At 37.1% G+C, this 14623-nt stretch overlaps 1 protein-coding gene and 1 long non-coding RNA gene across 2 annotated transcripts in view; one reads left to right on the forward strand and one right to left on the reverse strand.

Moving 5' to 3' along the window:
- LOC311039202 overlaps window positions 1–14623 on the forward strand; it is a 765206-nt gene that overhangs the window by 214166 nt on the left and 536417 nt on the right. The window lies entirely within an intron of this gene.
- phex (phosphate regulating endopeptidase homolog, X-linked) overlaps window positions 1–14623 on the reverse strand; it is a gene marked incomplete at its 5' end in the record, with an annotated part of 52922 nt that overhangs the window by 15828 nt on the left and 22471 nt on the right. Inside the window, 3 exons of the mRNA XM_084048703.1 lie at window positions 11512–11566; window positions 12634–12692; window positions 14017–14120. Coding sequence (XP_083904829.1) covers window positions 11512–11566; window positions 12634–12692; window positions 14017–14120 — 218 coding nt within the window. The remainder of the gene's footprint in view (window positions 1–11511; window positions 11567–12633; window positions 12693–14016; window positions 14121–14623) is intronic.

Here is a 14623-nt window from a genome sequence, read left to right on the forward strand (position 1 = left end):
GCTCTCGTCTCCTTCTAATCTACGCCCGATCTCTTCAAGCGGAAATAGATGTGAGCTTTTAGATCGGCTATTTCCGGAGAACGTTCCCCCCAGAATAGGGCTGTCAATTCCTTTTAGATCGTTTTATTGTATTTAAAAAAGGTAGGGTAAGTGATTTGCAATTATTCAAATAATAATTGCAAAATGGGTCTATGTTCTGATAGTACTCGTTACTATAGAGTGTCCTGTCCTTATAAGGAGTCTCTGTCCTTATAAGGAGTCTCTGTCCTTATAAGGAGTCTCCCATGTCTCTCCAGCTCTTCATTAAACAGAACATGCATTTTGAGTGCTCTCTCCTGATTAGCTTAAATGTTGTCACCTACTGCATTGGTTCTCAACCAGTGGTCCGGGGACCACCAGTGGTCCTTGAGGGAGTTCCAGGGGGTCCCCAGCTAAATGATAGATCGGAACCAAATGGACCCTTATGGGTCTGTAACTCTGAGAGTGTACAAATGGAACCAAATGGACCCATTAGGGTCCATTTGGTTCCATTTGTACACTCTCAGAGTTAAATTAACATTGATTTTGTAATAAAAATTGGGGTCCCAGAGATAGAAATGCCATTAAATGGGGGTCCGTAGCCTCTAATGCATGTGGGGTCCTTGAAATTTAAATGGTTGAGAATCACTGCTAGAGCCGTAAAAATCGTCTAATTATTGGGGGTCCCTGGCATAACTTTTCAAATGGGGGTCCGTGGGCTAATATGTGTCATTTTGGGGGTCCTTGGCGCAAAAAAAGGTTGAAAACCACTGACCTACTGTACCTGAAAATGTCCTATATTATGTTTACTAAAGAGTTGGAGAGACCATGTGACCGAACAAACACTCTGTAGCAATGATTACTATCACAATATACTACTTTAACCTTTTAACCAAAACAAAACAAATATCACTTACCCTACTTTTAATTGTTTATTCTACATCAGTGGTTCTCAAACTTGTTCATGTCAAGGACCCCCAAATTGACACTTATTACCCCGCGGACCCCCATTTGAAAAGATAAGCCAGGGACCCCCATAAGAGAAGGTTTATACGGCTTTCTAGCAGTGATTCTCAACCGTTTTAATGTCACGGACCCCCCAGTTTGACATGCATTAGAGGCTACGGACCCCCATTTAATGGCATTTATACCTCTGGGACTCGAATTTATACTAAAAAATCAATGTTAATTTAACTCTGAGAGTGTGGAATCAAATGGACCCTAACGGGTCCATTTGGTTTCATTTGTACACTGTGAGCTTGTAGATCTGCTATTTTCGAATAGCCTAGGTTTAAAATGTGGCTGAACTGGTTAATGTATGTTTCATAATATCATAATTTATATCTGAAAAGTAACTAGTAACTAAAGTTTTCAAATAATTGTAGTGGAGTAAAAGTACAATATTTGCCTCTGAGATGATAGTGGAGTAGATGTAAAAGTATTGGAGATTGGAAATACTCAAGTAAAGTACAAATACCTCAAGATTGTACTTAAGTACATACTTGAGTACATGTACTTAGTTACTTTACACCACTGGCAACCAGCCCCCCTGTCCCTGTCCGCGGGGATGGGGGTTCACGGAGAATACTCCATGATTTTTCAAAGGTTTCGGTAAAAACGCCGTTTTCTCTGGCAAAGGGTATAGAGTAGAGGGATGAATGAATTAATTCATTCATTCCTGGCAGGGAATGAGTTAACGAGAACAGCGGGGAATTCAGCACGATCCTTATTGGCCTCGTTTAAAAATAATTCAACGGATCCCTGGTTCTCCCCACTTGTTATTCTAGCAGTCGTTTCACTATCTTATTAACCCATTAAGACCTGAAGCCCATTCTACAAACAACTTCTAAATCCCAACAGTATTCTGAACAAACGTATGTTTCTGTATCAGTGGATCCAGTGGCGTGCACAGACATTTTTGAGGGGCAGGTGCTTAAGTAAATTATACTTTTTTTTGTTTACTTGGTCTGCTCTTTTTTCCCTCTACACCTATACCTCTTTGCCAAAAATAGCCGATCTACAAGCTCACAACGCCTCGCGCTGTGAGGCGTTGTGAGCTTGTAGATCGGCTATTTTTGGCTAAAGTTCTCCTCAGAAAAGGGATGCTAAGTTTCGAGTGGTTATGGTAAAAAGAAAAATCATATCACATAAAGATTTGGCGGACCCCGTGTAGTAACTTTTTTTTTTTTTTCAAAAGGGCACTTCTGGTCAAGAGGGCAAAGGGCAGGTGCTCCCTAGCACCACCTAGAGTCTATCTGTGCACGTCCCTGAGTGGTTCTCAAACTTTTTCATGTCAAGGACCCCCCAAAATTCTATGAATTTGGCCGCCGACCCCCATCTCAAAATACTTTGTTCAAGGGACCCCCCAGAAGCAAGGATGTGAGTTAGCGTTTGCTTTAAAATAATATGTATATATATATTCAAAAGATTTGCACACATTTTTACGATTTTTCAAAAACAGCAGATATACAAGCTCGTAGCGCGGCACTCGGTGCCGCGCTACGAGCTTGTAGATCTGCTGTTTTTGAATAGCACCAGACAGAGATGCGTTCCAGGTCTTAATGGGTTAAAACAGTTTTTTTTTAATCCCAGGCCACTTCTAGAAGCTCTTCATTTTCAGGCCTTTCAACACAGTCTGACTTTGCATATTTTATACAAGAGAGAGAGAGGGATTTTTTTGAGGCCAGTGTGTGCGTGTGCGTGTGTGTGTGTGTGTGTGTGTGTGTGTGTGTGTGTGTGTGTGTGTGTGTGTGTGTGTGTGTGTGTGTGTGTGTGTGCGCGCGTGTGCGTGTGTGTGTGTGTGTGTGTGCAGAGGTGGAAAGTAACTAAGAACATTTACTTAAGTACTGTACTCAAGTAACATTTTGAGGTATTTCCACTTTACTTGATTATTTCCAATACTTTTACTTCTACTCCACTACATCTCAGAGGCAAATATTGCACTTTTACTCCACTACAATTATTTGAGAACTTTAGTTACTAGTTACTTTTCAGATATAAATTATTACATCAAGAAACATACTTTAATCACTTTAGCCCTATTTTATACTTAGGCTGTTTGAAAATAGCAGATCTACAAGCTCACCGTGAGCTTGTAGATCTGCTATTTTCAAATATTTTAGTACTTTTTAGTACACATCGGTGCAGTTATAGGTAAAAACACAAATCGGCCTGTTATAGCGCCACCATGAGGCTTATTTGAAAAAACTAAAATGGTATTTCTTCCTCGGCCGAATGGAAATGTGCTTGCAAAATTTCACGGAAATTGCATGCTGTGTTCATGATTTGAGGCATTTTGTTCAAAACGGAGCACTCCTGCAAACTTTGGAAGACATTTTAGACAATCAGGATGGAATATGAGAAATATGAAAGACCCGTTTTGTTTAATGACTATAGAGATACTGTGTACCGATTTGTGGGATTTTTGGACAAAATCTGTGGGAGTACTGTCAAAAAATATGTTTTGCACAAATCGGCCTCCTGGTGGCGCTATAAAAGGCCCATGAGAACAATTTGGGGCAGAGGTTCTGAATTGGCATCCAGGGAGTGTGTGTGCACAGTTTCGCTGCAATCAAGCCAACAGTGCCGGAGATTAGTCGCTCGCAGACAGATGGACACACGGACGGACGGACGGACGGACGGACGGGGTAGAAAACATACTCTCTCACCATGCCTTTCGGCCTGGCGGACACAACGATGTTTAATACCTTGGCGGTTATTGTGTTAATATTTAACCAATGACATTTCTTTCAGAAAAGGTTTTTCCTGGGACGAAGCGCAGGCCAAAGCACGAGACTATATGTTTCCAGTCACTAGTTTAAAGTCTCCTTTCAATCATGTGTTTTGGTAAATTATGGTCACGTTTATTGCCGATAAAGTAGCTTATGCTCTAGGAGGGGCGGGACGATTTGATTGACAAGCTACACAACCAATAGCATTCATTTAGCGATTGATTTCCGGTGTTTTTTTTTTAATATATTAAAGATGGCGGATTTGAAATGGTTGAAAGAGAGGCTTCATTAGAGTCTGGTCATGTGACTTTAACATGTCTTTTATACAGTCTATGGTAATAGAGTCTGGTCATGTGACTTTAAACATGTCTTTTATACAGTCTATGGTAATAGAGTCTGGTCATGTGACTTTAACATGTCTTTTATACAGTCTATGGTAATAGAGTCTGGTCATGTGACTTTAACATGTCTTTTATATAGTCTATGGTAATAGAGTCTGGTCATGTGACTTTAAACATGTATTTTATATAGTCTATGGTAATAGAGTCTGGTCATGTGACTTTAACATGTCTTTTATATAGTCTATGGTAATAGAGTCTGGTCATGTGACTTTAAACATGTCTTTTATACAGTCTATGGTAATAGAGTCTGGTCATGTGACTTTAAACATGTCTTTTATACAGTCTATGGTAATAGAGTCTGGTCATGTGACTTTAAACATGTCTTTTATATAGTCTATGGTAATAGAGTCTGGTCATGTGACTTTAAACATGTCTTTTATACAGTCTATGGTAATAGAGTCTGGTCATGTGACTTTAAACATGTCTTTTATACAGTCTATGGTAATAGAGTCTGGTCAAGTGACTTTAAACATGTCTTTTATACAGTCTATGGTAATAGAGTCTGGTCATGTGACTTTAAACATGTCTTTTATATAGTCTATGGTAATAGAGTCTGGTCATGTGACTTTAAACATGTCTTTTATATAGTCTATGGTAATAGAGTCTGGTCATGTGACTTTAACATGTCTTTTATACAGTCTATGGTAATAGAGTCTGGTCATGTGACTTTAAACATGTCTTTTATACAGTCTATGGTAATAGAGTCTGGTCATGTGACTTTAAACATGTCTTTTATACAGTCTATGGTAATAGAGTCTGGTCATGTGACTTTAACATGTCTTTTATACAGTCTATGGTAATAGAGTCTGGTCATGTGACTTTAAACATGTCTTTTATACAGTCTATGGTAATAGAGTCTGGTCATGTGACTTTAAACATGTCTTTTATATAGTCTATGGTAATAGAGTCTGGTCATGTGACTTTAAACATGTCTTTTATACAGTCTATGGTAATAGAGTCTGGTCATGTGACTTTAACATGTCTTTTATATAGTCTATGGTAATAGAGTCTGGTCATGTGACTTTAAACATGTCTTTTATACAGTCTATGGTAATAGAGTCTGGTCATGTGACTTTAAACATGTCTTTTATATAGTCTATGGTAATAGAGTCTGGTCATGTGACTTTAAACATGTCTTTTATACAGTCTATGGTAATAGAGTCTGGTCATGTGACTTTAAACATGTCTTTTATACAGTCTATGGTAATAGAGTCTGGTCATGTGACTTTAAACATGTCTTTTATATAGTCTATGGTAATAGAGTATATAGTCTATGGTAATAGAGTCTGGTCATGTGACTTTAACATGTCTTTCATACAGTCTATGGTAATAGAGTCTGGTCATGTGACTTTAAACATGTCTTTTATATAGTCTATGGTAATAGAGTCTGGTCATGTGACTTTAACATGTCTTTTATACAGTCTATGGTAATAGAGTCTGGTCATGTGACTTTAAACATGTCTTTTATACAGTCTATGGTAATAGAGTCTGGTCATGTGACTTTAAAAATGTCTTTTATACAGTCTATGGTAATAGAGTCTGGTCATGTGACTTTAAACATGTCTTTTATACAGTCTATGGTAATAGAGTCTGGTCATGTGACTTTAAACATGTCTTTTATATAGTCTATGGTAATAGAGTCTGGTCATGTGACTTTAACATGTCTTTTATACAGTCTATGGTAATAGAGTCTGGTCATGTGACTTTAAACATGTCTTTTATACAGTCTATGGTAATAGAGTCTGGTCATGTGACTTTAAACATGTCTTTTATACAGTCTATGGTAATAGAGTCTGGTCATGTGACTTTAAACATGTCTTTTATACAGTCTATGGTAATAGAGTCTGGTCATGTGACTTTAACATGTCTTTTATATAGTCTATGGTAATAGAGTCTGGTCATGTGACTTTAAACATGTCTTTTATACAGTCTATGGTAATAGAGTCTGGTCATGTGACTTTAAACATGTCTTTTATATAGTCTATGGTAATAGAGTCTGGTCATGTGACTTTAAACATGTCTTTTATACAGTCTATGGTAATAGAGTCTGGTCATGTGACTTTAAACATGTCTTTTATACAGTCTATGGTAATAGAGTCTGGTCATGTGACTTTAAACATGTCTTTTATATAGTCTATGGTAATAGAGTCTGGTCATGTGACTTTAAACATGTCTTTTATACAGTCTATGGTAATAGAGTCTGGTCATGTGACTTTAAACATGTCTTTTATACAGTCTATGGTAATAGAGTCTGGTCATGTGACTTTAAACATGTCTTTTATATAGTCTATGGTAATAGAGTATATAGTCTATGGTAATAGAGTCTGGTCATGTGACTTTAACATGTCTTTCATACAGTCTATGGTAATAGAGTCTGGTCATGTGACTTTAAACATGTCTTTTATATAGTCTATGGTAATAGAGTCTGGTCATGTGACTTTAACATGTCTTTTATACAGTCTATGGTAATAGAGTCTGGTCATGTGACTTTAAACATGTCTTTTATACAGTCTATGGTAATAGAGTCTGGTCATGTGACTTTAAACATGTCTTTTATACAGTCTATGGTAATAGAGTCTGGTCATGTGACTTTAACATGTCTTTTATATAGTCTATGGTAATAGAGTCTGGTCATGTGACTTTAAACATGTCTTTTATACAGTCTATGGTAATAGAGTCTGGTCATGTGACTTTAAACATGTCTTTTATATAGTCTATGGTAATAGAGTCTGGTCATGTGACTTTAAACATGTCTTTTATACAGTCTATGGTAATAGAGTCTGGTCATGTGACTTTAACATGTCTTTTATATAGTCTATGGTAATAGAGTCTGGTCATGTGACTTTAAACATGTCTTTTATACAGTCTATGGTAATAGAGTCTGGTCATGTGACTTTAAACATGTCTTTTATATAGTCTATGGTAATAGAGTCTGGTCATGTGACTTTAAACATGTCTTTTATACAGTCTATGGTAATAGAGTCTGGTCATGTGACTTTAAACATGTCTTTCATACAGTATATGGTAATAGAGTCTGGTCATGTGACTTTAAACATGTCTTTTATACAGTCTATGGTAATAGAGTCTGGTCATGTGACTTTAAACATGTCTTTCATACAGTATATGGTAATAGAGTCTGGTCATGTGACTTTAAACATGTCTTTTATATAGTCTATGGTAATAGAGTCTGGTCATGTGACTTTAAACATGTCTTTTATACAGTCTATGGTAATAGAGTCTGGTCATGTGACTTTAAACATGTCTTTTATACAGTCTATGGTAATAGAGTCTGGTCATGTGACTTTAAACATGTCTTTTATACAGTCTATGGTAATAGAGTCTGGTCATGTGACTTTAACATGTCTTTTATACAGTCTATGGTAATAGAGTCTGGTCATGTGACTTTAACATGTCTTTTATACAGTCTATGGTAATAGAGTCTGGTCAAGTGACTTTAACATGTCTTTTATACAGTCTATGGTAATAGAGTCTGGTCATGTGACTTTAACATGTCTTTTATACAGTCTATGGTAATAGAGTCTGGTCATGTGACTTTAAACATGTCTTTTATACAGTCTATGGTAATAGAGTCTGGTCATGTGACTTTAAACATGTCTTTTATATAGTCTATGGTAATAGAGTCTGGTCATGTGACTTTAAACATGTCTTTTATATAGTCTATGGTAATAGAGTCTGGTCATGTGACTTTAAACATGTCTTTTATATAGTCTATGGTAATAGAGTCTGGTCATGTGACTTTAAACATGTCTTTTATACAGTCTATGGTAATAGAGTCTGGTCATGTGACTTTAACATGTCTTTTATACAGTCTATGGTAATAGAGTCTGGTCATGTGACTTTAACATGTCTTTTATACAGTCTATGGTAATAGAGTCTGGTCATGTGACTTTAAACATGTCTTTTATACAGTCTATGGTAATAGAGTCTGGTCATGTGACTTTAAACATGTCTTTTATACAGTCTATGGTAATAGAGTCTGGTCATGTGACTTTAAACATGTCTTTTATACAGTCTATGGTAATAGAGTCTGGTCATGTGACTTTAAACATGTCTTTTATATAGTCTATGGTAATAGAGTCTGGTCATGTGACTTTAAACATGTCTTTTATATAGTCTATGGTAATAGAGTCTGGTCATGTGACTTTAAACATGTCTTTTATATAGTCTATGGTAATAGAGTCTGGTCATGTGACTTTAAACATGTCTTTTATACAGTCTATGGTAATAGAGTCTGGTCATGTGACTTTAACATGTCTTTTATACAGTCTATGGTAATAGAGTCTGGTCATGTGACTTTAACATGTCTTTTATACAGTCTATGGTAATAGAGTCTGGTCATGTGACTTTAAACATGTCTTTTATATAGTCTATGGTAATAGAGTCTGGTCATGTGACTTTAAACATGTCTTTTATACAGTCTATGGTAATAGAGTCTGGTCATGTGACTTTAACATGTCTTTTATACAGTCTATGGTAATAGAGTCTGGTCATGTGACTTTAACATGTCTTTTATACAGTCTATGGTAATAGAGTCTGGTCATGTGACTTTAACATGTCTTTTATACAGTCTATGGTAATAGAGTCTGGTCATGTGACTTTAACATGTCTTTTATACAGTCTATGGTAATAGAGTCTGGTCATGTGACTTTAAACATGTCTTTTATATAGTCTATGGTAATAGAGTCTGGTCATGTGACTTTAAACATGTCTTTTATACAGTCTATGGTAATAGAGTCTGGTCATGTGACTTTAAACATGTCTTTTATACAGTCTATGGTAATAGAGTCTGGTCATGTGACTTTAAACATGTCTTTTATACAGTCTATGGTAATAGAGTCTGGTCATGTGACTTTAAACATGTCTTTTATATAGTCTATGGTAATAGAGTCTGGTCATGTGACTTTAAACATGTCTTTTATACAGTCTATGGTAATAGAGTCTGGTCATGTGACTTTAACATGTCTTTTATACAGTCTATGGTAATAGAGTCTGGTCATGTGACTTTAAACATGTCTTTTATACAGTCTATGGTAATAGAGTCTGGTCATGTGACTTTAAACATGTCTTTTATATAGTCTATGGTAATAGAGTCTGGTCATGTGACTTTAACATGTCTTTTATACAGTCTATGGTAATAGAGTCTGGTCATGTGACTTTAACATGTCTTTTATACAGTCTATGGTAATAGAGTCTGGTCATGTGACTTTAACATGTCTTTTATACAGTCTATGGTAATAGAGTCTGGTCATGTGACTTTAACATGTCTTTTATACAGTCTATGGTAATAGAGTCTGGTCATGTGACTTTAAACATGTCTTTTATACAGTCTATGGTAATAGAGTCTGGTCATGTGACTTTAACATGTCTTTTATACAGTCTATGGTAATAGAGTCTGGTCATGTGACTTTAACATGTCTTTTATACAGTCTATGGTAATAGAGTCTGGTCATGTGACTTTAACATGTCTTTTATATAGTCTATGGTAATAGAGTCTGGTCATGTGACTTTAAACATGTCTTTTATACAGTCTATGGTAATAGAGTCTGGTCATGTGACTTTAACATGTCTTTTATACAGTCTATGGTAATAGAGTCTGGTCATGTGACTTTAACATGTCTTTTATATAGTCTATGGTAATAGAGTCTGGTCATGTGACTTTAAACATGTCTTTTATACAGTCTATGGTAATAGAGTCTGGTCATGTGACTTTAACATGTCTTTTATACAGTCTATGGTAATAGAGTCTGGTCATGTGACTTTAAACATGTCTTTCATACAGTCTATGGTAATAGAGTCTGGTCATGTGACTTTGAACATGTCTTTTATACAGTCTATGGTAATAGAGTCTGGTCATGTGACTTTAACATGTCTTTCATACAGTCTATGGTAATAGAGTCTGGTCATGTGACTTTAACATGTCTTTTATACAGTCTATGGTAATAGAGTCTGGTCATGTGACTTTAACATGTCTTTCATACAGTCTATGGTAATAGAGTCTGGTCATGTGACTTTAACATGTCTTTCATACAGTCTATGGTAATAGAGTCTGGTCATGTGACTTTAACATGTCTTTTATACAGTCTATGGTAATAGAGTCTGGTCATGTGACTTTAACATGTCTTTCATACAGTCTATGGTAATAGAGTCTGGTCATGTGACTTTAACATGTCTTTTATACAGTCTATGGTAATAGAGTCTGGTCATGTGACTTTAACATGTCTTTTATACAGTCTATGGTAATAGAGTCTGGTCATGTGACTTTAAACATGTCTTTTATACAGTCTATGGTAATAGAGTCTGGTCATGTGACTTTAACATGTCTTTTATACAGTCTATGGTAATAGAGTCTGGTCATGTGACTTTAAACATGTCTTTTATACAGTCTATGGTAATAGAGTCTGGTCATGTGACTTTAACATGTCTTTTATACAGTCTATGGTAATAGAGTCTGGTCATGTGACTTTAACATGTCTTTTATACAGTCTATGGTAATAGAGTCTGGTCATGTGACTTTAAACATGTCTTTTATACAGTCTATGGTAATAGAGTCTGGTCATGTGACTTTAAACATGTCTTTTATACAGTCTATGGTAATAGAGTCTGGTCATGTGACTTTAAACATGTCTTTTATACAGTCTATGGTAATAGAGTCTGGTCATGTGACTTTAACATGTCTTTCATACAGTCTATGGTAATAGAGTCTGGTCATGTGACTTTAACATGTCTTTTATACAGTCTATGGTAATAGAGTCTGGTCATGTGACTTTAAACATGTCTTTTATACAGTCTATGGTAATAGAGTCTGGTCATGTGACTTTAACATGTCTTTCATACAGTCTATGGTAATAGAGTCTGGTCATGTGACTTTAACATGTCTTTTATACAGTCTATGGTAATAGAGTCTGGTCATGTGACTTTAACATGTCTTTTATACAGTCTATGGTAATAGAGTCTGGTCATGTGACTTTAAACATGTCTTTTATACAGTCTATGGTAATAGAGTCTGGTCATGTGACTTTAACATGTCTTTTATACAGTCTATGGTAATAGAGTCTGGTCATGTGACTTTAACATGTCTTTTATACAGTCTATGGTAATAGAGTCTGGTCATGTGACTTTAACATGTCTTTTATACAGTCTATGGTAATAGAGTCTGGTCATGTGACTTTAAACATGTCTTTTATACAGTCTATGGTAATAGAGTCTGGTCATGTGACTTTAACATGTGTTTCATACAGTCTATGGTAATAGAGTCTGGTCATGTGACTTTAACATGTCTTTCATACAGTCTGGTCATGTGACTTTAACATGTCTTTTATACAGTCTATGGTAAAGCTTACCGCGGGTACTCTCTACCCCAGAAGAACGGTTTCTGAAGCTCTCCTGCAGGAAATCCTGGAATGAGAAAAACATCTAATTATTTGTAACTCTGAAAAAGCCAGCGTTTCACTAAACACATTCAGCAGCTTCTTTAAAGGTTCTATGACATTCATCTTCACTTTCTTTATTTTTCATATTTAAAAACTGAACTTTTTTGAGGTATTTGTACTTTACTTGAGTATTTCCAATTTCCAATACTTTTACTTCTACTCCACTACATCTCAGAGGAATATATTGTACTTTTACTCCACTACAATTATTTGAAAACTTTAGTTACTAGTTACTTTTCAGATATAAACTATGATATAATGAAACACACATTAACCACTTTAGCCCTATTTTATACACAGGCTATTTTCAAATATTTAGTACTTTTACTTTTGGTACTTTAAGTACATTTTGATGCCAATACTTTTGTACTTTTACTCAAGTACATTTTTAATTCTGGACTTTTACTTGTATCAGAGTATTTTTATATTGCATTATTGGTACTTTTACTTAAGTAGAGAATTTGAGTACTTTTTCCACCACTGAGTGTTAGTGTGATAAGTGTGTTATGGTATTATGTTAGTGTTTTTAGACCCTGTAGCTGCTCAGTGGCGTGCACAGACATTTTGAGGGACAGGTGCTCAAGTATATTATACTTTTTTTTGTTTACTTGGTCTGCTCTTTTTTCCCTCTACACCTATACCTCTTTGCCAAAAATAGCAGATCTACAAGCTCACAACGCCTCACGCTGCGAGGCGTTGAGAGCTTGTAGATCTGCTATTTTTGGCTAAAGTTCTCCTCAGAAAAGGGATGCTAGGTTTCGAGTGGTTATGGTAAAAAGAAAAATCATATCACATAAAGATTTGGCGGACCCCCTGTAGTAACTCTGAGGACCCCCTAGGGGTCCCGGACCCCCTGTTGAAGACCCCTGCTGTAAACTGAAAAGAAAAAAAAAAAACGTTTTTTTTTTCTTTTTTTCAAAAGGGCACTTCTGGTCAAGAGGGCAAAGGGCAGGTGCTCTAGCACCACCTAGAGTCTATCTGTGCACGTCCCTGTAGCTGCTGATATATGAATAGGATAATTAAATGTCTTACGGATCTGATTGGTGGAGGAGCTGTAGAAGGCGTTGACCGTCGTGGGATTAGTGAACCACCTGAACACACACACACACAGCATCACTATGACGAAGTGAAAAACAGGAAGTGGCGTAAAATGGTAAATGGAAACGCGTACACACACACACACACACACACACACACACACACACACACACACACACACACACACACACACACACACTACTAATCACCAGAAGTCTTAAGTGCATTTCCTGCTAAAACAAGCAACTAAGAGTATACCTAGCGCTAAGGTAAAAGTGCTATATATCAGCTATATATTTAAAGGTAGGGTAGTGATATTTTTTGGTTAAAACAAAAAGTAATTTGTTAAAAGGTTAAAGCACTATATTGTGATAGTAATCATTGCTATAGAGTCTTTGTTCAGGAACAGGAGTCTCCCTGTCTCTCCAGCTCTTTAATAAACAGAAAATACATTTTTCGGTAGGTGTCAAAATCTCAGCCAATCAGGAGAAAGTACCCATTTTTAAGCTTAATTTGTTTAGTGTTCCAGTTCCAATTTTGTCTGCTCATTTCTTAGTGTCATCACTTCCATTTTCACTTGTTTAATCTGTATCCTGATTGAGTTCCCTATCCTGATTGGATGAAATTGGAAATGAAACTGAAACGAAAATGCATTTTCTGTTTAATAAAGAGGTGGAGAGAAGGTCTCTAGCAGTGATTCTCAACCATTTTAATTTCAAGGACCCCCCCTGTTTGACATGTATTAGGCTATGGACCCCCATTTAATGGCATTCATACCTCTGGGACCCCAATTCACATTGTAAAACCAATGTTAATTTAACTCTGAGAGTGTACAAATGGAACCAAATGGACCCATTTGAGTTACAGACCCATAAGGGTCCATTTGGTTCCTAACTATCAATCATTTATCTGGGGACCCCCTGGAACTCCCTCAAGGACCCCTGGGGGTCCCCGGACCCCACTTTGAGAACCAATGGTGTAGAGAACGGAGAAGGATAGTTGTGTGGGAGAACTTGGGGCGGTTGAACACCAGACGAGCCGCAGCTTTCTGAACAAGCTCCAGAGGTCTGATGCCGGAGCACCAGCCAGTTGCAGTAGTCCAGGCGGGAGATGACAAGAGCCTGGATGAGCAGCTGGGCTGCCACACACACACACACACACACACACACACACACACACACACACACACACACACACACACACACACACACACACACACACACACACACACACACACACACACACACACACACACACACACACACACACAAATAGACCCTTGTGGGTCGATTCGGATCCATTTGCACACTCTCAGAGTTAGAGGAAGTGAACAGGAAGTGAAAAGGAAGTGGACAGGAAGTGACCGCTACTACTCACTCTGTTCGGGGGACGGTCTTCCTGAGCCAGGCCACGTCTGATTGGCCGATGACACGCAGGGTCTGCATCACGTTGCCATAGTAATCCTTCTCTTTGAACGACAGCTATAAAACATCCATATGGGTCTTTTAATATATTATATGAACCACACTTTAGATTAGCTTAGAAATGTATTTAGAGCACCAGGTTACAGCGGATGGTTCAAGGATAGTCTCGTGTCATCAGACAACTATTCCACAATCTCTGAATGCTATATAGAGTCTGGAACTCCACTTCCCGAAAGCTGTGTAACAGAAGTTGTTCAGACCGGAAAGACATTCGACCAATCACGACGCGGTGCCCGCGGACCTGTAGTCCCAGTGGAAACAGAACCGAGGCGGAAGCATAGTCATAGGAGCGGTAGATTCATGTTATTTGTGAAGCATAGAGTCATAGGAGCGGTAGATTCATGTGATTTGTGCGAGGATTGTTTGTCACAGAAAACTGAGAAAGGTATCATGGAATTAACGCCAGAAAAACTGTGAAAGAAGACACTAGTAGACATAAGCAATGTTTATGAGATTCGTTGATTCCAGTCGGACTCCTTTGCACCACTGCACAATGCTGA

This window comes from Gymnoscopelus microlampas (genome assembly GCF_963454915.1).
Source record: "Gymnoscopelus microlampas genome assembly, chromosome: 22".
Classification (NCBI taxonomy): domain Eukaryota; kingdom Metazoa; phylum Chordata; class Actinopteri; order Myctophiformes; family Myctophidae; genus Gymnoscopelus; species Gymnoscopelus microlampas.